The sequence below is a fragment of the Microdochium trichocladiopsis genome (assembly GCF_020744255.1).
Source record: "Microdochium trichocladiopsis strain MPI-CAGE-CH-0230 chromosome Unknown B0I36scaffold_8, whole genome shotgun sequence".
Classification (NCBI taxonomy): domain Eukaryota; kingdom Fungi; phylum Ascomycota; class Sordariomycetes; order Xylariales; family Microdochiaceae; genus Microdochium; species Microdochium trichocladiopsis.
The window spans coordinates 2,096,048-2,120,558 of NW_025763551.1; the positions used below are offsets into that span (position 1 = coordinate 2,096,048).

The following is a 24,511-nucleotide window of genomic DNA, read 5'->3' on the forward strand; positions in this document are numbered from 1 at the left end:
AGCTCATGTTCACCCTTGACTCAGGCCGAGTACACACTCTTCCTGTGCCAGCTCAAGTGTATTGTGAGACCCCTATTCCCAAATCTGAGTGGGGCGCCCTTGGATCGTCCGTTTCTGTCACTTGAGCACCGTCTCCCCCACCACGCTTCGGCGCCCGTAGGAGACCTGGCGAGCCGCCTCGCCTGCCTCAGGGATCACTTGCCCTCCCTCTCTTCCCCCGCAGCAACGGCCCCCGATCTGACTGTAATCTGCCGTCGCTGGGTGTTGCGCGGTCCTGCATACCGCTGAATCCCTGCGACATTTCCGAAACCTTCCCCTAGTGCTCACGGCAGCCGAAGCACTGCACCAAGGCTCCCGCCGCCTGCAACGAGCGAAGTTGCACCAAACAACCCACGACTCCATGCGGTCTCAATGACGCAGCAGCCCAGCCTGATGGCGGCCCCAAAACACACACCAGCGGTGGACGACTTCGGTCTGCCGATCCGCACCTACGTCCCTCCCGAAGATGCGCCTTCCGAAGGGGTGCCGACCGCCCAAGCGGAGGTGATACCGCAGGACGAGCCGTCCAAGGCCCGAGACACCTCGAGCACAGCGAAGCCGGACGAGATCCCGGAGACCCCGGAAGCGTCTGCCCCAACAATTGAAGGAATGACGAGAGCGAAGGAAGAGGACGCAGCTGCACCTGCAGCTGCACCCGCCAAGGTTGAGGATCAGTCTCCAAAAGTCGACTCTACACCACCAACGCCTCGGCCGCCCCCTGAAGACTCGACCAAGTTCGAAGTACAAGAAGTGGAAGAAGAGCCCAAGACACCTATGCCGCCTCCTGAGAGACCAGCAGAAAAGCCTGAAGGTGCCGTTGCTGCTCCGCCGAACGGTGCAGCAAACGCCGAAGCTGGCGACACCGCCACCGACCTGCCCCAGATCCCAGCCGCGAATACGAAGAGGAAGAACACGATCGAGGGTATATCTGGGCCATCGGTGGAAGAGGTCGAGGCCACTCGTCACCATGCAGAAGCGTACAAGTCCCAATTTGCAGCCAAGGGCCACAACCGGAATGAGAGCACAGCAAGCACAGTCCCAAGCATATCCGAGTTCTCGCATCAGCAGCTCACGGCACCAAAAGCTGATGACGACGTCAAAGACGACGATGGAGGATGGCAGACGATGCCTGCATATGCACCTTACGACATATACGATGACGACAATAAGCTGATAGCCAAGGAGCATAACCCGGAAGTAGACGAGTCATACGAGTACGGCGGCCTCGGAGGCGCTGGAAAGGGATACACCAAAGTCATCGCTGACGACGATGCCGAATCTGAGACGAGCATGGACGACAACACGCGCTACCTATTCAACAATGCAAAGAGCACCAGTCTGACTGAGCTCGAAGAGGAACAGCGAGACACGGTGTCGCAACTACAGGCCACCAAGGATCTACTTACCGAAGGCCAGAGAATCGCCTATGTCGGCGTCACTCGTCTTGAGATGTTCAACATGGTGAAAGAGGTCGAGAAGGTGGAACAAATGAAGAAGGGCAAGAAGGAGATCAAGGTTGCGGCAGACTCGATGAGAATGTGGGCACAGAAGATCATGATCCGGCTCTATGCCCATATGGACATTAGCCCTGCAGAACAAGTGATGATCGAGCAGCTCGTAGAGCATGGCGTCCAGCCCAAAGATCTGACGCCTGTCTTGATGCAGAATGCCCGCGTCAAGAACCCGAAGCCTGCCGAGGAGGGCGAGTCAGAAACAGGATCACAACAGAGGTCATCTGTGGCGACCGGCACCAGCACAACTCGGTCTTCATCACCTGAGCAGGATCCGGAGCACGAGCCTGCGACACCAGTACCGCCCCCATACGAGTCGCATACTGGCGAGGAGCTCCCCGAAAGCAGGACTCCATCGCAACTACCAGACACTGCCAAGATCGATATTGATCTCCGGTGGACGGTCGTCTGTGATCTGTTCTTGGTGCTCGTCGCCGATTCTGTCTACGACGCGCGGTCGCGGTATCTGCTTGAGCGGGTCGGAGCCGACTTGGAGGTGTCATGGGTAGATATATGCCGATTCGAGAAGAGGGTCACGGAAGCCTTGGAGATGCAACAGCAAGCCGAGAAGGAGAACTGGAACGAGGAAGAACACGTCGAGTCTCGCAGAAAGATGGGGCTCAAGCGAAGATATGCCATGATGGGCATCGCCACCGTCGGTGGTGGCTTGGTCATTGGCCTGTCAGCGGGCCTGATGGCACCTGTGATTGGAGCTGGTCTGGCTGCTGGCTTCACAGCCATCGGAGTATCTGGCACAGGCTCGTTCCTGGCTGGAGTGGGTGGTATGGCCGTAATCACGTCCGGATCCGCGGCAGCCGGAAGCTTCATGGGAGGCAAAGCGGCGAATCGTCGCTTGGGTTCGGTCAAGACCTTTGAGTACCGACCCTTGCATAACAATAAGCGGGTCAACCTGATTGTGACGGTTTCGGGATGGATGACGAACAAACACGATGATATCCGTCTGCCATTTAGCACAGTTGACCCAGCCATGGGTGATCTCTACTCGGTGCTTTGGGAGCCAGAAATGCTGCAGAGTGTTGGTGATACCATCAACATTCTAGCGACAGAGGTATGTCCCTGATGCCATATTGTATGGCTACGGAACAAATTCACTAACATGCAGCAGGCGGTCACCTCCACCCTTCAACAAATTCTTGGTGCAGTTGGTCTTGCCGCTCTAATGAGCGGCCTTCAGCTGCCTATCGTCATGGCCAAGATCACATATCTGATTGACAACCCTTGGGCCGTCTCACTGGATCGCGCGTGGTCAGCTGGTCAGATTCTGGCCGACTCCCTCATCGACCGGAACCTGGGCACACGCCCCGTCACTCTGGTCGGTTACTCTTTGGGTGCTCGTGTTATCTTCTCCTGTCTTCTTGAGCTGGAGAAGAAAGGTGCCTATGGCCTTGTCCAGAACGTGTACATGTTTGGCTCCCCCGTGGTCGTCAAGTCCGAAGAATATTACAAGGTCCGCTCCGTGTGCAGCGGCAAATTCATCAATGGCTACAACCGGACCGATTGGATTCTCGGCTATCTATTCCGGCTAACGAACGGCGGCATTCGCCGCGTCGCTGGGCTGGCTGCCATCCAGGGTATACCCGGCATCGAGAACCTCGACTGCACGGAGTTTGTCCCTGGCCACATGGCATATCGTACGTCGATGCCAAGATTACTGCGGGAGTGCGAGTGGCTTATCGAAAGCGATGAGTTCGACGAGATTGAGGATCCGGATCCAGACGGACACCGCGAGCGCCAGAGAGAGATCATCAACGAGATCGAGGAGGCCCGCAAGGAGATGGAGAAGAAGAACAACAGCACGAAGAAGAGTGGTTGGGGCATATTTGGGCGAAAGAAGACGAAACGAGAGAGCTGGGAGGTGTATGAAGATGGCAAAGGCGGGGACGATGCCGGGGGTTCCAGCAGCAGGCATGGTGGCAAAGACAGCGGCAATAATCACGGTGTGCTTTTCGACTCGGAGACAGCCACCGAAGAGATGGCGCGGGGCAGGGACAAATCAACTGCCGACTACAATGACGGCGAGCTGCAGATCAAGGAGCTCAAGAGCACGCTTCCGCCGATGAAGCTCGACGTTGATGCAACAAGTCCTAAGCCGCCACCATTGAGGGAGACGAAGAGCTCTGATGCTACAACCACTATGGGTGGAAGTAATGGGTATGCACGGTGGGGGTACGACGACCGAGGGCATCCGGCAGACGACGAGGTGCAAATGTCGTTCGACACGGACTACCGTGTGCCAGACAATAAGAGCACCAGTGTCGGCAACACGAACAGCCAGCCATGGGGGACGGAAAGGTCAGCAGGCCCGGACACCGCCATGGAGAAGAGACCCGACTACAAGACGACTAAGACAGCACCGGCAAGCCTGCCAGTCGCAGATCCATGGGCGGATGACGACGACCCAGACTTCGGAAAGGAGAAGGAGATTGAAATGACCTTTGCATGAGCTGGCGTACCTGGGAGTGCGGCCTGACGATGACATGTGTGGAGTTTGGCTAAGGCGCGTGTGTGCAGTGTGGTTGGCTTCCGTTGGTTTGCTCGACTTATTACATCTTGGGGTGGCGTTTTCCTGTTATACAACATACAAATTACACAATTACACATTACACATTAATCATTACCACGAGATGCAGCGCAGGCATTCATGTACGCATATTCACACAGTTGTGTGTTCTGAAGAACATTTTAAGAGTCGCGTCTCGGGACTTCATGCGCGCGAATTCGCGACATCGGATTTCAAGCAAGTTTCATTGGGGATCAACGCCCTAAGGCAGTAAGTAAAGTGTAAGTAACTATCGTATCACGAAGCGATTGAAAACGCGCCTTCCAAGTTTCAGTAAACCCACGGCAAGTGAGTGAGGGACCGGCCCAAAGGATACGAGTCTGCATGCCAACTCCTCCCCATTCATCTGATATGCCAGCCCAACGAAAGTTCGACCTCAGAGCTTGAAAGCCAGCCCGACCTCGGGCAGGACGTCTCCGCGAGCAAGAGCATCCCAGCCCTCGCGCGCGCTGTCCATGCCCTGGCCCCATTTCACGCTGAAGCCGCGGATCCCGCGCTCGCGGACCTGCTCCCAGCTCTGCCGCGACTCGGCGAGGTACTTCTCCTCGCCTTCCGCGCCGCCGCCGAGCAGGGCCATGGCGCGCGGCATCACGTCGTCCGTGTTGGTCATCACGGCGCCCAGCATGGCGTTCCGCTGGGCCGTCTCCATGAAGGAGGCGGTGACATTGAAGTCCTTGCCGTCGTCGCCACCGGCGCCGGCGGTGGTGGGCTCGGGGATTGCACCGCCAACGACGAAGAAGACCAGGTTCGGCAGGACGGGCCGCAGGGCGGCGACCCAGTCCGCGGCGACGTTGCGGCGGCCGCCAAAGTCGACGACGACGACCTTGTTGCTGCTTGATGCCGGGTCGACGCCGAGACGCTTGGTGACCACGTCCACCGGGTTCTCGCCCGTCAGCGCGACGTCGTCGTACAGTCCCGTCGTCACGACAAACGGGCGGGACGACTCGGACGTCACGCCTATGACCTGGCGCGGCCGCGTGCCCTCGCGGCGCTGATACTTGAGCAGGTGCGCAAAGAGCACTGCCGTCTTTGCGCCGGGGGCGAAGCTGAGCGCCGTGGCGTCGGTGAGGTCTGCCTGCTCCGGGAAGGCCCAGGGCGGGTTCGCCTCTGCCGGCCCCCGGCTCGGGTGGCACAGCTTGGCTGGGTCCTGCGGGAAGATGTAGTTGTTCATGAGATAGCCTATGCCGTGGACGATGCCGAGCAGGGCATCAAGAGCGAGATCGTCATCCTTCTCACCGATACGCCGGGCGATTGACGAAGCGGACATGGGCGAGGCAGATGGTGATGATGACGATGGAGTGGCTGGGTAGACGCGGTAGTCGTTGTATACACGCATCAGGTCGACCCGGTGCGGGCTGTTCTCGACGACCCACCCCTTTATCCGCCCCGAGGTGACTTGCAAGTCTATGGGCAAGGTCCCGATGGGCAGGTAACCAAAGACATAGCTGTCCTTGGGCACTGAAGGGAACGTGGACTCGAGCACGCGGCCATAGCCCCAGCAGTTGGTGCGGCCGTAGAGGGCCGGGTTATTGTACGGCTCGGGCGTGGACTTGGGCAGCGGATGGAAGTTCCACCAGCCGAGCAGGGAGCCGAGCTTGGCGTAAGTGAAGTTGTTCGAGGTGAGAGAGAAGATCTCTGTGCGGACACGGAGCGACGAGTCGGCCAGGGGTGGCAGAGGAAGCTCGCCAGGTAGGGAGACAATGGCCTGCGACCAATTCTTGTTCTTGTCGAGGATCTGCACCACAGGAACGTCGGCCATCTTGTCTGAGTGAGAACTGTCGATGTGGGATATCACGGCGGCGGCAGCGTGTGGCCAGATGAACAAGATGAGAGCCTCTGGAACCCTCGACGGAGATGGCCGATGTTATAATATATACAGCTTGACGTCGGGAAGTCCCCCCTGCCGCGGCTGGTTGTCATCATGTCAGCATATCCGAGCCGCTTCGGTTCCGCTGCGGGGGACAGCGAGGGTCCTTTGTGTTAGCCTATTGTGCTCGTAAGGCAGTCATCATGTCCGAGTTGTCCACGGCTCTGTGACTACCAACTTGGCGGCGCGAGGTGGAGGTGGGTGACTCCCACGGGCGTGTCGCATTCGCACTCGCACCCTTGCCCGCCTTAGCCTGGCAAGCATCTGACCCGTACGGGACTCCATAAAACATTGACTGCCCAATAGGGAAGTCAATGAGGGACTATCCCTCGGCTTATACCTCAACAGCGAGCTGAGACCACGAAGCTGGGACCCCTCGCCAAGAGGCTGGTTAAGTCAAGCATGGCAATACCGGGCACGACGAGATCAGGCTCGCAGGCATCTGCTCCGTCTTGTCCCGTGGTCAAGCAAGCTAGTGGCAGCTCAACCAGGTATTCTCGTCGCTGCGAACGGCGGGTACGAGGTTGGACGGTTATCCGTTCGAGGCTGAGGTGAGATATGAGCAGACGAGATAACCGAGTCCCCGCTGCTGTCGACATCGCACAGCCTTTCAAGGGAGGAGCCCTCGGGAGTGCCTGAGGAAGCCCAAGTCGCGCGGCAGGCCCACGCCTATTATGAGCCGCAAGCCGTCCCTGATTCGCCGGGTGGGTCCTAGACTACCCGGCACGGCCTGTCATTCGTCCTGCCGAAATTTTGCGGCTGTCTGCTGCATGTACCTTTGTACCTGGCAACGCTTTCGAGACGCGCCGCAACGCCAACCACGAATTCCACCCATCGCGAGCTTCACTTGTGCCAAAGGTGCGCTGCACACGACTAGACCACCCCATCCCCTACCACCCCTATCCACGACTGCGCGGCCTGCATCACCACCCGGCGGCACCGAAGCCTTCTGATACATCCCACGCGACTCATTTGCGCCATTTCGGTCACGACTGCCGCAACGAGGGTCAAGGAGGCCCTCTGCCACTTGCCACCTCTGCGCCAGCAAGCATCGCTCAGTCGCCCCTGGAGTCGCGGTTCGCACGCGCGTCTTCGCAATCACAGGCGATCGCAACTGTCGGCCATGCGGCCATAGTCGCAGACGAGCATCGATTAGCGCCAGAAAAGGATGAACAACATGGACAAGCCTCGTGCGGAGCCTGCTCCGCAGGCCTTCCTGTCCTCATACGCGCCGCGACTGCGCATGTACAACAACTCCCTTCTCACACCAGTCCTCCAATCCAGTGCGCCGGGCAATCCGCTCTCTCGGACAACCAAGCGCGGCACCACCTTTGTCAACTATGCAGAAGACGGATACGACTACGATGATGACGATGACGACGACAGGAGGCGGCCCACGGGCCTGCGCAGCGTACGCCGTGAGGACAGCACCGCCAAACTGGAGCCCAGCGACAAGGTCGGCAAGGACACAATCCAGCCAGTAGAGGTACAGGGTATATGGAGGGAATGGATGCTCAAGAGCAGAACACGCTCAGATCTCAATAACCAGGCGCAAGCAGCCATGCCTCTAACCTTGATCCCCATCCGGATCGACGTTGACATCCCAGCGTTCATGCCGCCAGCGCCATATCCTCTTCCAAGAGGAATGGTACCGCAGGGCCAAGTCGACCCTTCGCTGTACCGAAGTGGAGAGATGACGGTGCCATACAAGCTTCGCGACATCTTCCTGTGGAACCTCCACGAGACCCTCATCACGACAGATCAATTCGCCGCGACACTAGTACAGGACCTTGACCTGCCCAACCAGGCTGTCATCATCTCAGAAATCAGCAGGCAGATAAGAACGCAGCTGGAGGAGTATGCCGGTGTTGCGCTTCACCCACTCTTCCACACAGATAGGACACCTGCAAACGGTACGACAGGGCACGCCGTCATGCCCACACAAGATACACCGGCGACGCCGGCAACGCCTATCCCTGCGTATGCGCGCGGCACCGACACGCCTGCGCTTAGTGGATTTGCAACGCCAGCAAAGGGCCCTTCGTCACAAGTGCCAGCAGTCACGGCGACAGCGACGCACATAACCGCCGACTCTGATGACTTCAACCCAGACGACACATACAGATGTATAGTCAACCTGAACGTCAACTTGGCTTCTTCGCTCTACACAGACAAGTTCGAGTGGTCGCTTTTACATCCGCCAGGCACAGCCGAGGCCTTCGCCAAAGTGACCTGCGCAGATCTGGGACTAGCCGGCGAGTGGGTACCAGCGTTGACCCACGCCATCTACGAAGCAGTGCTGCGACTGAAAAAGGAGGCTTGCGAGTCAGGCGGTCTCGTTGCTGGCTGGGGCGGTATCGGCAATGAGCTGCCCAACGACGCCGCGCATGGCGAGGACGCGGGCTGGCGGTACGACCCGGAACACTTGGCAGACGTGTGGGAGCCAAAGATAGAGTACATCTCGAAAGAGGAGATTGAGAAGCGGGAGGGCGACCGAGAACGGCAGCTGCGCCGCCTGCGCAGGGAGACGGCACGGTTCAGCAGCAACACGGGCATGCTGGGCGGCACGCCGGGCGCATTCAACCCCGTGCCAATGCCGCCCATTGAGCTCGAGGAGGAGCGCATGGGTCGCGGCGAGCGGTCCAAGAAGAAGCGGCGCTTCCGCAGTCTCAGCCCGCTCAACCGCTCCGGCACACCCGGCGGGCGCGGCACTCCGGATGTTCTCGGCTACGGGGGCATCGCGGGCTCTCTGACAGACCAGGAGCGGCTCAGCTGGCGGTGCACGCACTGCAGGATCTGGGGCACAAGTGTTTGGGCGGTGCGCGACGGGCCGTATGGTCAACGGGTGAGTCTTCCTCCATCTATCTGTTCATGCACAGGAAATGCTTCCCTCTTCACGCTTACTCCTTTGGCCTGGCTAACGTTTTGCTTTTCTCACCATGTACAGTCACTATGCGCCAACTGCGGCCGCGTGTACGAGCAGACCAAGAAACTGCCGCGCTTTACCAAGAACTTGCACCTGCAGGACATGCGATCATTCTAGGAGGGCGATCGTAGTGGTGGGAATGGCGGCGGAGATGGGCATGGAGGTGGTGGCCGCGACAATGAGCCGCCGCCGGCCTGGTGGATGTGGTGGCTCGCAGCATCGCATAATAGAGCTGGCTGAGCGGAGTCGCCCGTCCCGACGAGGCTGCTGGCTTCGGCGGCAGCAGTCGCAACTTCAAGACGGAGTTTGTGATTTTTTCCAAAGAGGGGAAGTGGGCGGTGTGCACGAATAAGCTCTCACGGTCTATAAGCTTACATGCTTGAGGGATTTTTCCGTGTAATCAATGCGAGAAGAGAGATGGAAAAGCGAGGGAACGGGTAGGGGCACTGATTTTTTTCAGCTTTGTAGATATCAGGGCGGGTTTTCTGTTGAGCCCCGGACCACCGACAACGGTCGTCGGCTTGTGCTGTTGAAGAAACTGGCGTTTTTATTATTATTATTGCTTTGAAATGCCAAGGGCTGTGGCACAGGAAAGTAACAAGTGCTCCTTGCCGAATGGGAGTATGTTGTCTTTCTTGCCCCTGTCTCAGTGGAAACAACTGTCGAGGAAAGGATAGTGCGTTGGCGGTGAACACGTCGACGCACCGAGAGACTGCTTGTGGTGTAAGGGCGTCCCCAGCAATACACTCTGCGAGGCATGCTGCGCTCAATTGATTTGTAGGCCATTGTGGCTTGAGATCAATAGATTCCTGCTTGCGTGCGTCGCCGGCACCTGCACGGATCGGCCTTGGGATCAAGAAACTGCGGCAGGGGGTTGGGGCTTGTCTCATCGCCGAGGCCTGTCATCAACATCATCGGCGGCTTCTCGATAGGCTAAAGGGGGGGGGGGTTTGCAGTGACAACTGGATGGATATTCTTGTTCAAAGCATCGCATGATGATGACGATCGAATCTCCATCCTGGATGCTCCTAGTGTTTCACAACATAGGATGGCATCCACATCCTACTTGCTCGTTGCCAACGCGGCGCCCCTCACTACAATTAATATCGTCGTGTATTATTGGCTCCGACGTCAACGCAAAAAGTTCCCGGAGAGGAACCATGTCATCGAGCAAGGATCTGTCAGACAAGGACGACGACATGACAATTGGGCGGTCAAAGAAGCAGTTCGATCTCGTGGAGCGCGGCACCAAGGAAGGCCAGCACCATTAGGCACCTGCACTTCCGCGCTGCTGCAAAGCCTCGAGGCTGGTGCCCTTGCAGTACGCCATCTTGAGCTGAGCTGTGGGCTTGGCTGTCGCACTGCTGGACCAGCTAATCAGGAGTGCAGGCCATTCATTGAGCGAGCTCTAGCTAGTACTGCTGAATGCCTCAAGTCGTGTCGTGTCGCTGGAGCTCGGTGCACTCGGCAGAGGCACGATCCTGCTTGCGTTGAGCGGCGGCTCGACCATCCGGCAGATCCTCTGGCTGGCATATCTTGTGTGCAGTGCAGTTTGGCGTGCAGGCCGCGGCATCAGTGTCTTTCTACAACTCGGTTGGCAATAGTGCCAATGTACTGTTGCTTCTGGTACCGGCCTCCACGAGTCTACTTTTACCTGGCACTAGGGGGTGTCGAGCCACTTCTTAACACCATTGTCAGTGTGCTCTGCTTCATCGAGGCCACAGCGATAGAGATGGAGTTAGAGTGGCAGCGCAAGACATTCAAGGCAGGCCAGGAGAACAAGGGCAATGTGTGCAAGACGTGACTCAGCCGGTGGGCGGGGCGCAACTACTATCTTGGCTACAGCCTGTGGAGGGGCGGGTACTGCATAGCCGACAGCGGGTTGGGTCGGCGGGCTGGCGATGATGTTCTTCCAAGGCTGGGACATGTTGCAGCGTGCTGTCGCCGTCCTCGACGGGCATTGCTCCGCGAGATACACCGGCCAGTGGTTGCAATTTGCCAAGGAGATGTCTTTCTAGATAGTGCCTGGGATCTGCTAAGTCGGGGCAGACAATGACTGGCGACTCGTAGGGAAGCAGCACGATGCCTCTGACATGGCAGGCGTGCCCTTGCCTGGAATGCACCGACGTTTTGCGATGCATGTTCCACAACCACGCATTTGCCTGGTCCCGCTTCAATCCGTCTTCCACCTTGTACACCATGGCATTTGCTTGCATATTGTTTCCATGGGACACCCTGGTGAGGTCTCGTTCACGGACACATCTTGTTGCTGGTCGCCCAGCCGTACATCAATCAGCCGGGCAGTCCGCTTACCGCCACGAGCACGATGCAACTCGCACCCATCTGCGACCATCCCCACACGTGCCAGCTCGATCTGCTCTCTGAATCGCCAACAAGCGAGCAGCAAGATGGAGATGAAGTCCTGCCTCGACGACGTACATACGTACTTAGCGGCGTCAACCTCACGAACCCCACAGCCTCAACACTAGAGTTAGCGCGCGCAGGCGCTGCTGCATCGGTTTGTAGGACAAGACCGACGCCAGTGCTTGGTTGGGCGGTTCGCGATCGACTCCGCCAGGCAAATGCCAGTTTCCCGCTCACTCAGCACCAAGCAAGTCCCGGGGTGGATCCTCCGCGCACAAAGCAGGACGACGTACGCGCAACCCATACCTATGGTAGGTATCGCAATGGAGGGAGACTTGGGGCTGAGGGTGGTCCTGCCACGCACTGCCACCACCCACACCCTGCCGCCCGTTCTCGTCCAGGCATCTTGGCTGCAGCAGCATTGGTTGGCTGCCACTCCTCGGCGGCCAGAGCGGCGCGTTACAGTTTCGGGGCTTGCATCGTGGGACCGCAAGTCAGCCCTTGCGCAGTGAGCTGATCTGAGACGGCTGCCGGTCGCAAGTCTCGACAGCGCGGCTGCTCTAACGAACGAGGTCCAGCTCGCACTCAAGGGTGTTGGTTGTCGGTTGGTCTGGCGGCCTACCAATCCTCGTCGAGGCCGTGAAGACAATCTGCGGCCCTCTCAACTCTACAGGGCGGCCCAACAAACAATGGAGGATTTTGCGGCCCGAGAGACGACTTCGTGCAGTGGCACGTACGGGAATTGCAAATTCATGCGGAGCTGTCAAAGGAGGGGCCGGAGTATCGACATCATCGATGATCATATGCGGGTGTGGAACAGAGCTACAGCACGCGTGCCTTGTTTAAACCTGGCAACCCGCGTCTAAGCCCTTTGGTGTGCGAGGTATATTGCGGTCGTGGGTCGAATCGCTGGCTTGGCCGCTCACACCTTGCAAGGAACAGGCAGCTAGGCACCAAGCCCGTCCAGGAACCCTCCAACCAAGGACCTCTCATAAGATGCTCCTCAGCCGGCATCTGTGGTTCTCAGAGTCTTTACAGTCCTTATGCCTGCAAGCACGCATCATTGCGGAACGAAAACCCCCAACATCTGCTCTCAAGGATCGCACGTGTACTGAGCATCTCTCGAAGCTGTATTGCCATATTAGCTTGCCAACAAGTCGAAGCACGGATCAGCCAGTCAAGGAGGACCCGCTTGGTCAAGGACCACTCGATTCGGCTTGACGGTCAATCCTCTCGAAATGACGACTGTCCATCGTGCGAATCGAAACAGCCTTCTCGCATATGGCCATCTATTCGAGCCCCGACCAACACGCCGCAACACTCTGAAGAAGAGGCGAGTCTCGGAGGAGGTGCAAGTTGTCGGGCCCCATTCCCACGAGCTAGCAGACGTTGAGCTGACCGCGTCGGAAGTCGCGGTTTTGAACTCGACAGGCGAGCCGTCTTTCAACACAGTCCCGCACGCGCCACTCGAGTCCAAGGCACATGCACAAGCCCGGTATGGCAGCAATGTGCTTCCGTGGGGGTGGGCACCAACGCGGCCAAGCGACACCAAGTCTACTCCAATGGTAACAACGGCGGAGATCGCGGCAGAAGTTCCAGGCCGGAAAGAGGAGAGTGACATTGAACCCCCCAAAGTTCCTATCCAGGTGCAGTAAGTCCCTCTATTTCTATGTCCTATCAGGTGCCTCCCCCGTTCCCGGCAAGCAACCCTGGAGGAAGATGGAGACGCACGGGTCACACAGGACAGGGCTGCTTGGCACGATCATCAGGCACAGCACCAGCCCCTACCTGTAGCCAGCCAGTGCTCTCTGCCTACTCCACCGGAAGGGCAAAGCCTCGTGGTAACTCGGAGCATTCTATCCCATCCCCAAAGCCTGATCCCAGCAGACACGGCACAAAATTCCCTGCCCATTCGACACAATTCGCCTGTCCCTCGCCACCTAGCAGCACAAGTTGTGCATGCAGTGTGTGTCCGTGGCAAGTCGCTGCGGCTTTCGCACCGGGCTGTCAATGTCAGCTTTGGCTGGTGGAGGCACTGGCCCTGGTAGTAGTGCCCCGGCGGTGTCATACGCTGGCGCCACGGGCGGCCGAGTCGTGTGTGTAACTGCCGCCCTGGCAGGGTCTCGCAATTTCCACTCTGGCCCCAATCTTCAATACGGGCAGCGCTACGGAGAGGCGCTAGATAGTGGTTGCAGTGCGGCCAGCAACGCATGCCATGGCCACTTTTGGCACAAGCTGCCTCCAACAGCGCGACCCCAGATTAGTCGCCTGGGTATCAGTTGCTGCAGAGGCACCAGCGCCCCGTACCTGCATGATGGAGAACAAATCTCCCGTTAGCCGCAAGCCACGCACCGTTCCCCTGGGCGCTCGCGATCGTCAGGGATTCGCCTCTCTTCATTCGTCCTAGCCCGCTCATCCTATGCTGATCATTTGCGCTTGGCCGCTTCTTGTCTACTGTACGGGGGCTCCGCCTATTGACTCTTTCTCTCATCCGTCTGCAGACCTTACAAGCACCGCGCCCGCTCCTCTCGGCCTGTCGCCACTCCCAAGACTTACGACCCAAACTTCTTGATGCCACTGCCCCCCGTCAGGCAGTCGCAAAGATCACGAGCCAGGCGCCCTCAAAACAGGCCACTGAGTGGCCCCCCTTCCGCCACGATGGGTGAACGATATGTCACGATGCAGAACTCGAACCAGAACGCGTATGCCCAGATGCGACGGCCCGCACGCCCGCCCATGAACTCTTTCAGCCAGGTGGACCAGCGACATTCCTCTTATGATCAGTGGCCTCGTCCGCCAAGCAGCAGCTCCAGCGTCCGGAGCAACATGTCCAATGTCAGCTACAGCATGATGCACAGCCCCGTATCGAGCCGATCCAGTTTCAGCAGCTACGACTCCTCGAGGCCCGATCACGGCACATGGCAACGGCCGATGCCCATCAAGCAGACTCGGCGGCGCAGAGAGCCCGGCGAGCTCTTTGCTATCCTCCCGTCCGAGGTGCTGCAGCTCATCCTCACCGAGCTCAGGAAGATCCATCTGCGCCCAAACAGCGAAAGCTGTGCAACATGCATGATGAGAGACCTGTGCTCTGTGGCACAAACCTGTCGCCGGCTGTCAAAGGCTGCGCAGAATACACTGTAAGCAGGCCCCCCTTGTGGTACACCAACAAAGGTTCATGACAATTTACTGATCACTGTCCTTTCAGCTATGAGGACATTCAAATCATCGGCGCGGACTCGGCCGCACACAAGAAGCGCTTCAAGGGCACCACTGGCACACGACTCACACTATTGCGACGCACGCTGCGGGCCAATCCTGAGCTGGCAGGCTTGGTGCGAACTTTGAAAGTTCCAGCGACCCCTGTTGACGCTGTTGCGGAAAAGTACCAGGACAAGGTTGCGTCAGTTATCATGGCATGCCCCAACTTCGAGCGCTTGCTTGGCTTCCACCAGCCATATGACCACTCGTTCAGCAGACTATTCCACGCTCTGTCGACTCGTGAGAATCTCAAGGAGATGAACTGGTTCCTCGAGGCGGCCCCTGCAGTGCAAAGCAAAAACCGCTCTAAAGCACAGCCTGCCCCTGGTGCAGGCGATAGCCACGGCGCAGATCTCGATATGGAGAGGAGCACGACCTTTTTTGACCTACACATGAATTGGGCACGCCTGACGACACTGTCGATACATTGCGGACCCGACGCAGCGCTCGATGGCATCTCGATGTTCGGCATGACCTTGGCGAATATGCCTGCCCTCCAAAACCTGTACCTCTCGAACCTGCCAGTGACGGTTTTCAACGATGCCACACTACTTTCCCTGCCACCGCTGCAGACGCTATCACTGTCCAACCTACAAGGTGTGACAAGTGCAGGGTTGGCGGCTTTCGCCAGGCGTCCGAGCAGCCATAGCATCCGAAGGCTGACACTGCGACACCTCGGGATCGACTCGCTGCCTGCGCTAGGCCGGCTGTTCTCTTACCTGACGGCCCTTGAGTCGTTCACATTTGTGCAGTTTGAAGCGCCCGAGATGCCTGCTGACGAGGTCATCTGGCTGTATCCGTACCTGGCTTCGAATTCGCTTCAGAAGCTGCACTGGGATGTTCCTACGTATTCTGGGGGAGCCAGTGAGGCAGACCGGATTCTGGCGAAGAGCATTGCATCACAGGGATACCCGGCGCTGAGAGCCCTGCGGACGCCGCACGACCCTGATGCCGTCTTCCAGGGCCTCTGCAGTCCACTCGAAAGAATCGATATGGCGAGCGACAAATACCGTGGTCTCATTGCGAGGATCCCTGACAGGGTCAAGGCTCCCGAACCAAGCCCACCGGTGACGCCTATTTCTCCCACGTCACCCCGTGGCTTTGGCAAGCCGTTCTCCAACATGAAGCTCACCAACGACCCACCTACACCAGTCGAGGCTCCCGCGTCAGAATCGAGCCATCTGGCGCAATCTCGGCTCGCAGCACAGGGGAGGATCGAGGCGGCGAAAAATGTGCCACGATTCCAGGTCAATGTGATTGACGAGGACGGGACAGTTCTGGAGAAATTTGGCCTTGCCGGATTCATCGGGCAGGTTGAGTCCAAGACCCAATACGTCGTCAAACCAGACCCCGGCGCCACCGACGAGAACGGCGGCTTGACAGTCATCACAGATCTGCTCAGGGACGGGGGTGAGGAGCTCAAGGACCGTGAAGGTTGTACAGGCCGGTGGCTCTCATGGGCGGAGGGCATGACGGCCGACAAGAAGGAGCGAGAGCGGTGGTGGCACACTGAAAGAGGTCGGTGGCAAGAGCTGCAGATGTCCTAACACATCAAACTTTGCGCTTTCGGGATCTGCATTTGCTTTGGCGTTTTTGGGCAATCTACTCCGGCCAAGTTTTGGCACTGGCGGCGGCCTGGCTTTCTTATGACATTTGGGAACATCTAATCATCATGATAAGGAATCATTTCTCTTGGTTGGTTTTGCACACAGTTGGAAATACCCCTACGCAGGTTTCGAGCTTACAGGCACATTGCGGCATACACGTATATTTTGTTAATTATATTCTTTGGGTCAAGGTCGGCGGGTTCAAGTCATTAATTAGCATTGAATACGAACGGAGTACGTGGATTATAACTTTCCAACTGGCGCCGCTGGCGCGAATGTGTGCATGTAGCAAGCGGCGTTCTGATGAGTGTTTGTGTTTGGTGAAGACGGCCAGTGTCCTACCTCTCTCCACAAGCGAACATGACGTAACCAGCTCATCGAGAGCAAGATCCGATGGCGGCGGGGGGGGGCCTCGTAAAGACGAAACCTGCACGTCACACAGAAAGCTTGCAGTCACGTTGGCGGAGCGGCGTGTCTGGAGGGTTTCCTATTGTCTAAGTACGATTGGAGCCTCGTACGGCTACTCGTCTAGAATGCGGCAGCTTCAGTAACTCATCTTATCATTTGCCGCGCTCTCTCTTTCTCTCTTCCCACCTTTTATATCCAAAGAAGCAGGGACCTTATGACAACCACAAAAAAAGGAAAAGGCAAAACCAATCACCAGCCCTCGACACCTTCTCTCCGCTTCGCACTCTCGACGCAAGCCTGCCAGTTCATGGTCTTCAAGTAGACGGTCTCGACGACGGCGGTCAGGCACATGCCGCAGCCGAGCCCGATCCAGGCGCCGCTGAGCTCGAGGCGGGGGCCGATAGTGGTGTTTCCGCTGCCGAGCTCGAGCCACAGGGCCAAGGGCACGGCGCCGAGGTAGTTGACGGCGAAGACGACGCCCGCGGCGAACTGCTGCCTGCCGAGACCCCGGAGCAGGCCGTTTGTGCAGTTGATGACGGCGTCGATGAGCTGGAAGGCGGCGACGGAGAGCATGGTGCGGCTGGCAATGTCGCGGACGTGGGGGTCGTCCGAGAAGAACTCAGCGAGGGGCCGCCGGAGGGAGAAGATGACGAGGCCGTTGGCGAGGCCCAGCGCGACGAACACGGCCGCGTAGAGGACCGAGGCGCGGCGGGCCACCCCCACGAGCCCGGCGCCGATGGCGTGGCCTATGCGGGTGCTCACGGCGACGCTGACGCTGAACGGGACGTGCCAGCTGATGATGGAGATTGTGCACAGGATGGACTGCGCGGCGAGGTGGTCGGTGGACAGGTACGAGGCGCTGATGTTGACAATCTCAAAGGCGGCCCACTCGCCGACGTTGACGAGCGAGCCCGCGACCGACAGGCGGATCATGGGCCCCAGGTTGGTGAGGGCGTCGCGCGAGAAGCCGCCCCAGCAGCCGTGGGACCACGCGCCCCAGGGGGACACGATGTAGGCGACGAGGAACAAGGAGCGGAGGCAGTTGGTGAGGGCCTGACCGAGGGCGGCGCCCTCGAGCCCGAGCCCCGCGTGGAAGGCGAGCAGCCAGCTCAGGACGGCGTTGAGGGGCGCGCAGACGAGCAGGACGACGAGGGCGGCGTGGAAGCTGCCCTGGGCCTGGAGGAAGCGCTTGAGGGCCTCGAACGAGGCGTAGCCGGGGAGGCCGATGATGCTGATGCGCAGGAAGGCGCCCGCCTGGAGGGCGAGGTGCTCCTGCTTGACAAACGGCGCCAGGAGCCAGGGGGATAACGCCCAGACGGCGCTGATGGGGACCAGGGCGAGGCCCATGAGGAAGAGCATGCGCTGGACGTGCAGGCCGACGCCCTTGTGGTTGCCGGAGCCGTAGGCCTGGGCGCAGAAGGTGTCGAGGGCGGTGGCCATGCCCTCGTACGTCGCGAAGCCGACAATGTTCATGGTCGTGAGCCCGAGCGCGGCCGAGGCCAGCTCGTCGGAGCCCAGGTGGCCGGCCACAAAGATGGTCACGACAAAGAACGAGTACTGCAGGAGGTACGTCCCGATGAGGGGCACCGAATAGCTCGTCAGCAGCCAGAGCTCGGCCTTCCAGCTGTTGTCTGCTTCCTTGAGCTCGACCTCGGTGATGGGCAGGTCGGGCGGTGCGGTCTGGGCGGGAGGGGGAGTATCCTGGCCGTGGAGCAGCGGTGCCGTCTCTGCCAGAGAGCCGCGTCGGCTGCTGGGCTGCGCCATGTTGCTCATGATGTAGGGACGTTGTACAATGGCCTGATGGCCGTGCCGTCGAGTTGGAACGTCGGGTCGACACTGGCCAGTCCAGTCTCTTTGCTGGCCGAATTGTCTTCCGTAGCAAGATTAAATGCGCATATGGGGGTTGGACTGGGTCGTAACGTCAACCCAAAGATACTAATGGCGACATGAGAGTAGAGAGAGAGAAAGAAGGAACACACAGCGGCACTGCTGCGGGAGGGAAGAGGTAGCAAACATGCACGCACACGCACAACGCAATGCACACACGCAAAAAGTGAGAGATGGGCTTGGCTCTGATAAGGGGATTTGTGTTCCGCAATGCGAGTTTTATGCGGGGAAAAGGTTCCAAGGCTGGACCAGGGAGGGACAGGACGACGGCTCCGCAGGCCGGCCCCACTGCGGCGGACCCGGAGGAAGGGCCCGGCCGCGCATGATACCTTAGGCAGCACTGCAACTGCACTGCACTGCACTGCATTGCATTGTACTGGTACCAGTATTTGGCATGCAACGCGACTGCTCCAGGGCTGCTGGCACCTCCTCCTTACCCCCATCTAACTAGCACTCGACCCCGCCGAGCGGGCTGAGGCTCCAGTAAAAGATCTGGCTCAGACATGACCCCAATCATGGCAGTCGAGGTGGTTGATCGATTCAGATTTGACGCACTCGATGCTGTCAGATTGCCTGGTCCATGTCGTTCGCTGGCGGTGGTGCGGACCGACGCTACACAGTCGGGCCGGGGTCACTTGGTGTGGGAGGAGCATATCCTGGCCGGATAGAGACAGCCATTTGCATGCCTCAAGGGCCGCAGGCTGCATGCAGCCATCGCCGGCACCAACAAGGTGGTGCCAACCAGCATTGCCACCAGAGCCGGCCAAGGCGCAAATGTCTCTTGAGAGATTCGGGGTCCACGTCCAAACCCCCGTCGTCCACTGACTGACAATTGCGCGTCAAGTGACATGGAAAAGTCCAAACAAGGGTCGGGCGATCGGAGCTCGGCAGTAGACCACAACACTAGGGGAAGGCACTAGCGGGCCCCGACGTCGGCCCCGTTAGCTCCGCCCCGATCCCGCCCCTGCGCTGGAAATTTCAGGCCGCCTTATCAATCAATCACTGCTACAAACGTCATTATCCGTAGCCCGTCCCCTTCCCTCCACAGCTCACAATCGCGCTTCTCTGCAGCGCCGTTCTGCGATATACCATAACCTACACGGACAGCCTAACACCTTTACAACACAAGTCTGAAACGACCTGTTCCCCTTGGAATCAATGATGCGCTCTGCACTGGTCCCTCGCGGCCGCCCGCTTGCCCGCATCTGCGAGCACTGCAGGCATGAGCGCGCCATCTCGACAAGATCGTGGCCGACAGCGCCGCGCCAGGCGCAGTCCTCTGCAGGACCTTCGCCAGTCACCTCTTCCTCGTCGCTGATGGTCACCAAGCACCAGCAGCGACTCCTCTCTACGACAGTGTCACAATCACAGGCCGCCTCCTCTGCAGCGGCCGTCTCCAAAGAAGACCCCGCCGCCGCCGCCGATGATGAAGCATCTTCGTCAACAACACTCCCCCCGCCGCCATCGTCTCACTACGACTTCTTCCCACAAACTCTGCCCCAGGGCCCCCCGCCCGCCGGCCCCTTCGCCATCGACCAGCGCGCCCTCCGCCGCGAGTTTCTCCGGCTCCAAGCCAAAGCCCATCCCGACCTGCACCCGCCGCACCTCAAAGCCCGCGCAGAAGCTACATCCGCGCGGATAAACGAGGCATACAAGACCTTGTCCTCCCCGCTGCTGCGCGCACAGTACCTCCTCGACACCCGCCTGGGCCCCAACGCGCACCCCTCGAGCGACGAGGCCGCCAAGGTCGAGGACCCAGAGCTGCTGATGCAGGTGCTCGAGGCGCGCGAGGTCATCGAGGACGCCGAGGACGAGTCGGAGCTCGTGGGTCTGCGGGCCGAGAACGACGAGAGGGTGCGCGAAAGTGAGGCGAGCCTGGGCGAGTTCTTCGCCGCGGACGACCTGGAGAGTGCCAAGCACGAGTGCGTCAGGCTGAGGTACTGGGTGAACATTGGGGACACGCTGCATCACTGGGAGAAGGGCAAGCCTGTGGTCCTTCAGCACTGAATTGAAGATCTGGGCTGTCTGACCTTGTGTCGGCTCGTCCGGCACAAGACGAAAACCCTGAAATTTTGTCAGCTGAATAAACTCCTCTGCGAAGATAAGACGGGAGTGTATAATATAGAGGCCGCGACTCTCATCTCAGCATCTTTGCGATACCTCGAGAGCTCCGATAATTGCTCCAAGGACGAATCTTGTCCGATTGTGTATATATCTTGTATACAAAGTGTACCAAATGTCAAAAAACAAAATAAAACATTGGCGAGTTCTGTGCAAGACGCGCACGTACTTTGCAACAGGTACGACTCCCAAGGGAGGGTCTAAATTCAGTAACCAGTGACTGCATCTACTTCTCTGCGTCGACTACAGTGTGCAGAATGCCCCAACGCGTGACATACCCAAGCCTTTCTCGTTCATCATGAAATAAAGCTCTCACGAGATTTGCACAGAAATCAAGCATGTCGAATCGTGTTGCCACGAAATATCAGGAACGCCTCACAACGAGGACGGGGACGGGACCCACTTGAGTACCCTGAAGCTACCCCACTCCAACAGCTCTCCGATGGTGGTGAACCCCACGTCAAGGCAGCCAGCATCGTCAACCGACCATCACACAACACATTCAAACGACCAGCACTAGAGGTGCACGTTGAGCAAGCGTCTAATTTGCCGACATCCCTTTCTGGTTCAGATCCTAACATCAGACACCGCAAGCACAACATACGTACCCGGCCCCCGCCACCGAGCACCTCCACCGGCCATGGCTAGCCCCAAGGTCCAAGAGGCGCTGGACCAGGCTGCGTCAGCATCTGATCAGACGGCGTTCTTCGAGTCGCTCCTTTCAAATCTCAAGACCATATCAACACCGCAGTCAGTGGCGGCCGACTTCAGAGACATTGCCGACGCCTTCCTCGCGAGCCCAAACTTTGGCATCGTCGCCCAGCGCGCCATCCTCGCCGCCTACATCACCGCCCTCGGCAGCTTCGACAATGCAGACCTCACAATCGAGGTCGGCCAGCACGTGCTGAACCACCTCTCGTCACAGTCACACTCGTTTGTCGACCAGGGCGCCACGGTGCGGGAGCTCATGGCGGACGCGCACGAGAGCAACGAGGACAACCTCGAGGCGGCGAAGCTGCTGGCCGAGATCCCGCTCGACAGCTCGCAGCGCAAGGTGACCAACGAGGACCGCGTCAAGATATGGGTGCGCATCGTGCGCAACTACCTCGAGATTGACGACACGACCACGGCCGAGACGTACCTCAACAAGCTGCGCAACATCATCTACACCGTGTCCGACCCGGCGCTGAACCTGCACTTCAAGCTCAGCACCGCCCGCATCCAGGACGCCAAGCGCGAGTTCCTCGCCAGCGCCCAGGCCTACCACGACATCAGCCTGTCCCCGGCCATCAGCGACGAGGAGCGCCTGCACACGCTCAGCATGGCCGTCAAGTGCGCCATCCTCGCCCCCGCGGGCCCCCTGCGCAGCCGCACGCTCGGCCGCCTGTACAAGGACGAGCGGAGCGTCAACCTCGACGAGTTTGGCATGCTCGAGAAGATGTTCTTCGACCGCCTCCTCGCCCCCGCAGAGGTCGACAAGTTCGCCCAGGGCCTGTCGCCGCACCAGCTCGCCACCACGAGCGACGGGTCCACCGTCCTCGCAAAGGCCGTCGTCGAGCACAACCTCCTCGGCGCGTCGCGGCTCTACAGCAGCATCGGCTTCGAGGCGCTCGGCACGCTGCTCGGGCTCGATGCGGACAAGGCCGAGGACACGACGGCGCGCATGATCGAGCAGGGCCGGCTGGTGGGCAGCATAGACCAGATCGAGCAGGTCATCTACTTTGAAAACCGCGAGGCGAGTGGCGAGAAGGGCAGCGGCAGGGCAGAGGTCACGATCGGCAAGGAGATGCGGCGCTGGGATGCCAATGTGCAGAGCCTGGCTGAGGAGGTTGAGAATATCACCAACGCCCTGCAGCGCGAGTTTCCGGTATGTTGAGGTTCTCCCTTTCTTTTTTGTCATCTCTTTTTTCCCTCCTTGTGGAACGAAGAATGATCCTGAGAGTGCCAGACCCATGAAGCTGACCTGATGCCGGTTTAGGACTTTGTTGCTGCGAATCTCGTCGTATGAAAGCAGCAATTAGACCAAGTCGTTATTGCATGAGCATTTAGTTGGCAGGCGTTAAAGGGTATGGAAATGATAGCATGGTCGGTTCCTCTATTTCATGTGACCGGACACTCGCGGCAAATATATCTAAAAGAAACAAAAGAGAATATTTGAAAAGATGGGAACACCAAAAACGCCAGTAATCTTGAGATTGTGCAAGCATCATGGGGGAATATGGGACATGTTATGTGCGTGCGTGCGTGTGAGTGATGCCCCAGAATTAACGCCACAATTTCCAAAGCCGGAATATAGAAAAATCCAGGTTGTTTGTTTAACCCAGAAGGCAACGCCTAGTTCAGTCGAGATCATGCCGCCGCACATAAATGTAGCCCTGGCTCAGGAGCTTCGGGTCCCCCCTCTCCTCCTCTTGTATGAGGTCTTCCACAGCACGGCGCTGCCGGGCGTCGGTGAAGATGGAGCTGATCTCGGTCTCGGTGGCTTCCTGCAGGCGTATCAGCCGGATGAGCTCGTCGGCGACCTTGGACCCGACCTCGGCGTAGCCCTCGCTCGTCAGGTGCAGCCCGTCCGGGTTCCACAGCTCGGGCTTCCTCGATGGCGGTAATGAGTGGTAGGGGAAAGAGCTGTGGAGGTCGTGGTAGAAGCTATGAAATGGTCCCCACCCCCCGTCAGCTTTTAGATATACCTTATATATATGCTTGATTTTGTGGGACTCGAACTCTGCTGCTGCTGCTGCTGCTACCAAAAGTGGCATTCAAAGCCGCATGGGGGAGAGAAGAGAGTAGAGGGGAACGTTCTGTTTACTTACAAGCCGCGTTTCTTGGTGTCCTTGATAAAGGCGTTCAGCTCTTCCCTCTGGCTGATGAGCTTGTCGCGGTTATACTTGGTCTCGGGCACGGTCAGGGCGAGCACCTTGGAGCCCTTGGCGAGGGCGATGTCCCAACACTTTTCGAGAGCCTGCTTGATGTCAGATATGGGGGTGCCCCAGCCGAGATCACTAGTAGCAGCAGGGACACATGTGGTTAGCTCTCTCTCTATCTCTCCGAGAAGACTGCGACCATGTCAAGACCGGGGGGAAAGGGGACTGCCGACGGACAGTGTCTGCAAAAATTACGTACTTTGTCCCGCCCAGGACTATCGTCCAGTCGTAGGGCTCCTTGTCCCGCTCCGCGAGCTTCCAGGACAGGTTCATCCGCTCGATGAACTTGCCCTTTGCGACCTGGTCCCCGGGCACGCCCTCTACCTCGCAGTATATCTCGTGGTGTGGGAACGCGGCGGCCAGCTTGAGGCGCAGCTGGACCGCATAGGGCATGCCGGTCGGGAACCCTGACGTGAGGCTGTCGCCGAAGCAGAGGATTCGCAGAGGGGTTCGCTTGGCCGAGGCAGAGCTCGCAGCAGGCGGCGGGGCCATCGAGGTGTGCCTCTGGCCCTGCGACCTGAGGGACCCCATGGGGATCTGCTGGCACGGAGTATCTTCTTTGTGACGGGCGGATCGTACCTAGCACACAGTCGGCGATGCTTGGGGGCTCGTGTGGGCTCGGGCGTCGGACCAGGAAGCCCCGGGTTCTTATGACGGGCTAAGGCGGGGGTTGGACTCGACGTCGTCCGCGGACAATCAACCTTGAGGAAGGGAGAGGCGGGAGAGAGAAAAGAGCCAAGGTGCAGAAAGTCGTTGCCGCTGGGAGGGAATGGGGCCTCAGGCTACAAGAGCTCACCGTGCTGTGTCATGGAGCTTGCTTGGGAGGACAGGGGGTGCCGCAGAGAGATGGTTCCTGGCTGTAGCTGGTGACCACTGGAACCGCGTGGTCTTGTGAGTGAGTGAGCGACGCAAGTGCTCAAGTGGGTTGCCGGCAGCGCTAGTTGCGTCAGCGGACCGCTAATCAGCACCCTGTCTCCAGGCAGAAGGCCGCGATAAGCCCTATCCCAGTGCCCTGCAAGGC

General features: G+C 58.8%; 10 protein-coding genes across 10 annotated transcripts; 6 read left to right on the top strand and 4 right to left on the bottom strand.

The window, feature by feature from the left end:
- Positions 1–206: 206 nt before the first annotated feature.
- On the bottom strand, positions 207–1,053 carry B0I36DRAFT_330391 (uncharacterized protein). The gene has a single exon (XM_046154833.1). The coding sequence runs from the start codon at positions 1,006–1,008 to the stop codon at positions 409–411; it is 600 nt and encodes a 199-aa protein (XP_046009539.1). The 5' UTR covers positions 1,009–1,053; the 3' UTR covers positions 207–408.
- B0I36DRAFT_330393 (uncharacterized protein) lies at positions 1,040–4,381 on the top strand. Its single transcript, XM_046154834.1, has 2 exons — positions 1,040–2,619; positions 2,677–4,381. The coding sequence occupies exons 1-2, from the start codon at positions 1,165–1,167 to the stop codon at positions 4,012–4,014; spliced, it is 2,793 nt and encodes a 930-aa protein (XP_046009540.1). The 5' UTR covers positions 1,040–1,164; the 3' UTR covers positions 4,015–4,381.
- Positions 4,382–4,507: 126 nt separating this feature from the next.
- Positions 4,508–5,890, bottom strand: B0I36DRAFT_249481 (uncharacterized protein; the record flags this gene model as incomplete). The annotated part of the gene is made up of 2 exons (XM_046150480.1): positions 4,508–4,675; positions 4,745–5,890. 2 exons carry the CDS (start codon positions 5,888–5,890, stop codon positions 4,508–4,510), a joined length of 1,314 nt encoding a protein of 437 aa, XP_046009541.1.
- Positions 5,891–7,059: 1,169 nt separating this feature from the next.
- Positions 7,060–9,168, top strand: B0I36DRAFT_156848 (uncharacterized protein). Its single transcript, XM_046148608.1, has 2 exons — positions 7,060–8,843; positions 8,946–9,168. The coding sequence occupies exons 1-2, from the start codon at positions 7,167–7,169 to the stop codon at positions 9,039–9,041; spliced, it is 1,773 nt and encodes a 590-aa protein (XP_046009542.1). The 5' UTR covers positions 7,060–7,166; the 3' UTR covers positions 9,042–9,168.
- Positions 9,169–10,779: 1,611 nt separating this feature from the next.
- On the top strand, positions 10,780–11,976 carry B0I36DRAFT_330397 (uncharacterized protein). The gene has a single exon (XM_046154835.1). It carries the CDS (start codon positions 11,251–11,253, stop codon positions 11,803–11,805), a length of 555 nt encoding a protein of 184 aa, XP_046009543.1. The 5' UTR covers positions 10,780–11,250; the 3' UTR covers positions 11,806–11,976.
- A 2,162-nt stretch (positions 11,977–14,138) lies between these two features.
- On the top strand, positions 14,139–16,093 carry B0I36DRAFT_248907 (uncharacterized protein; the record flags this gene model as incomplete). The annotated part of the gene is made up of 2 exons (XM_046150422.1): positions 14,139–14,425; positions 14,494–16,093. 2 exons carry the CDS (start codon positions 14,139–14,141, stop codon positions 16,091–16,093), a joined length of 1,887 nt encoding a protein of 628 aa, XP_046009544.1.
- A 461-nt stretch (positions 16,094–16,554) lies between these two features.
- On the bottom strand, positions 16,555–18,619 carry B0I36DRAFT_330399 (MATE efflux family protein). Its single transcript, XM_046154836.1, has one exon. It carries the CDS (start codon positions 18,332–18,334, stop codon positions 16,811–16,813), a length of 1,524 nt encoding a protein of 507 aa, XP_046009545.1. The 5' UTR covers positions 18,335–18,619; the 3' UTR covers positions 16,555–16,810.
- An 842-nt stretch (positions 18,620–19,461) lies between these two features.
- B0I36DRAFT_330400 (HSCB C-terminal oligomerization domain-containing protein) lies at positions 19,462–20,867 on the top strand. Its single transcript, XM_046154837.1, has one exon. It carries the CDS (start codon positions 19,607–19,609, stop codon positions 20,453–20,455), a length of 849 nt encoding a protein of 282 aa, XP_046009546.1. The 5' UTR covers positions 19,462–19,606; the 3' UTR covers positions 20,456–20,867.
- A 189-nt stretch (positions 20,868–21,056) lies between these two features.
- Positions 21,057–22,721, top strand: B0I36DRAFT_424136 (uncharacterized protein). The gene is made up of 2 exons (XM_046162265.1): positions 21,057–22,436; positions 22,548–22,721. The coding sequence occupies exons 1-2, from the start codon at positions 21,210–21,212 to the stop codon at positions 22,575–22,577; spliced, it is 1,257 nt and encodes a 418-aa protein (XP_046009547.1). The 5' UTR covers positions 21,057–21,209; the 3' UTR covers positions 22,578–22,721.
- B0I36DRAFT_330403 (SGNH hydrolase-type esterase domain-containing protein) lies at positions 22,722–24,390 on the bottom strand. The gene is made up of 3 exons (XM_046154838.1): positions 23,690–24,390; positions 23,380–23,568; positions 22,722–23,215 (listed from the first exon to the last, which is right to left on the bottom strand). Exons 1-3 carry the CDS (start codon positions 24,019–24,021, stop codon positions 22,909–22,911), a joined length of 828 nt encoding a protein of 275 aa, XP_046009548.1. The 5' UTR covers positions 24,022–24,390; the 3' UTR covers positions 22,722–22,908.
- Positions 24,391–24,511: the final 121 nt, after the last annotated feature.

What these genes read in the sequence shown, in the direction of transcription:
- B0I36DRAFT_330391 (XM_046154833.1), bottom strand. Translation starts at nt 1,008, where the DNA reads ATGGTGACGAGTGGCCTCGACCTCTTCCACCGATGGCCCAGATATACC.
- B0I36DRAFT_330399 (XM_046154836.1), bottom strand. Translation starts at nt 18,334, where the DNA reads ATGAGCAACATGGCGCAGCCCAGCAGCCGACGCGGCTCTCTGGCAGAG.
- B0I36DRAFT_330400 (XM_046154837.1), top strand. Translation starts at nt 19,607, where the DNA reads ATGATGCGCTCTGCACTGGTCCCTCGCGGCCGCCCGCTTGCCCGCATC.
- B0I36DRAFT_330397 (XM_046154835.1), top strand. Translation starts at nt 11,251, where the DNA reads ATGCAACTCGCACCCATCTGCGACCATCCCCACACGTGCCAGCTCGAT.
- B0I36DRAFT_330393 (XM_046154834.1), top strand. Translation starts at nt 1,165, where the DNA reads ATGCCTGCATATGCACCTTACGACATATACGATGACGACAATAAGCTG. An exon ending in TCAACATTCTAGCGACAGAG is followed by an intron (nt 2,620 to 2,676) that starts GTATGTCCCTGA and finishes AACATGCAGCAG; the next exon opens with GCGGTCACCTCCACCCTTCA.
- B0I36DRAFT_424136 (XM_046162265.1), top strand. Translation starts at nt 21,210, where the DNA reads ATGGCTAGCCCCAAGGTCCAAGAGGCGCTGGACCAGGCTGCGTCAGCA. An exon ending in CCCTGCAGCGCGAGTTTCCG is followed by an intron (nt 22,437 to 22,547) that starts GTATGTTGAGGT and finishes ATGCCGGTTTAG; the next exon opens with GACTTTGTTGCTGCGAATCT.
- B0I36DRAFT_330403 (XM_046154838.1), bottom strand. Translation starts at nt 24,021, where the DNA reads ATGGGGTCCCTCAGGTCGCAGGGCCAGAGGCACACCTCGATGGCCCCG. An exon ending in ATAGTCCTGGGCGGGACAAA is followed by an intron (nt 23,569 to 23,689) that starts GTACGTAATTTT and finishes TGCTGCTACTAG; the next exon opens with TGATCTCGGCTGGGGCACCC. An exon ending in GACACCAAGAAACGCGGCTT is followed by an intron (nt 23,216 to 23,379) that starts GTAAGTAAACAG and finishes ACCATTTCATAG; the next exon opens with CTTCTACCACGACCTCCACA.
- B0I36DRAFT_156848 (XM_046148608.1), top strand. Translation starts at nt 7,167, where the DNA reads ATGAACAACATGGACAAGCCTCGTGCGGAGCCTGCTCCGCAGGCCTTC. An exon ending in ACGGGCCGTATGGTCAACGG is followed by an intron (nt 8,844 to 8,945) that starts GTGAGTCTTCCT and finishes CACCATGTACAG; the next exon opens with TCACTATGCGCCAACTGCGG.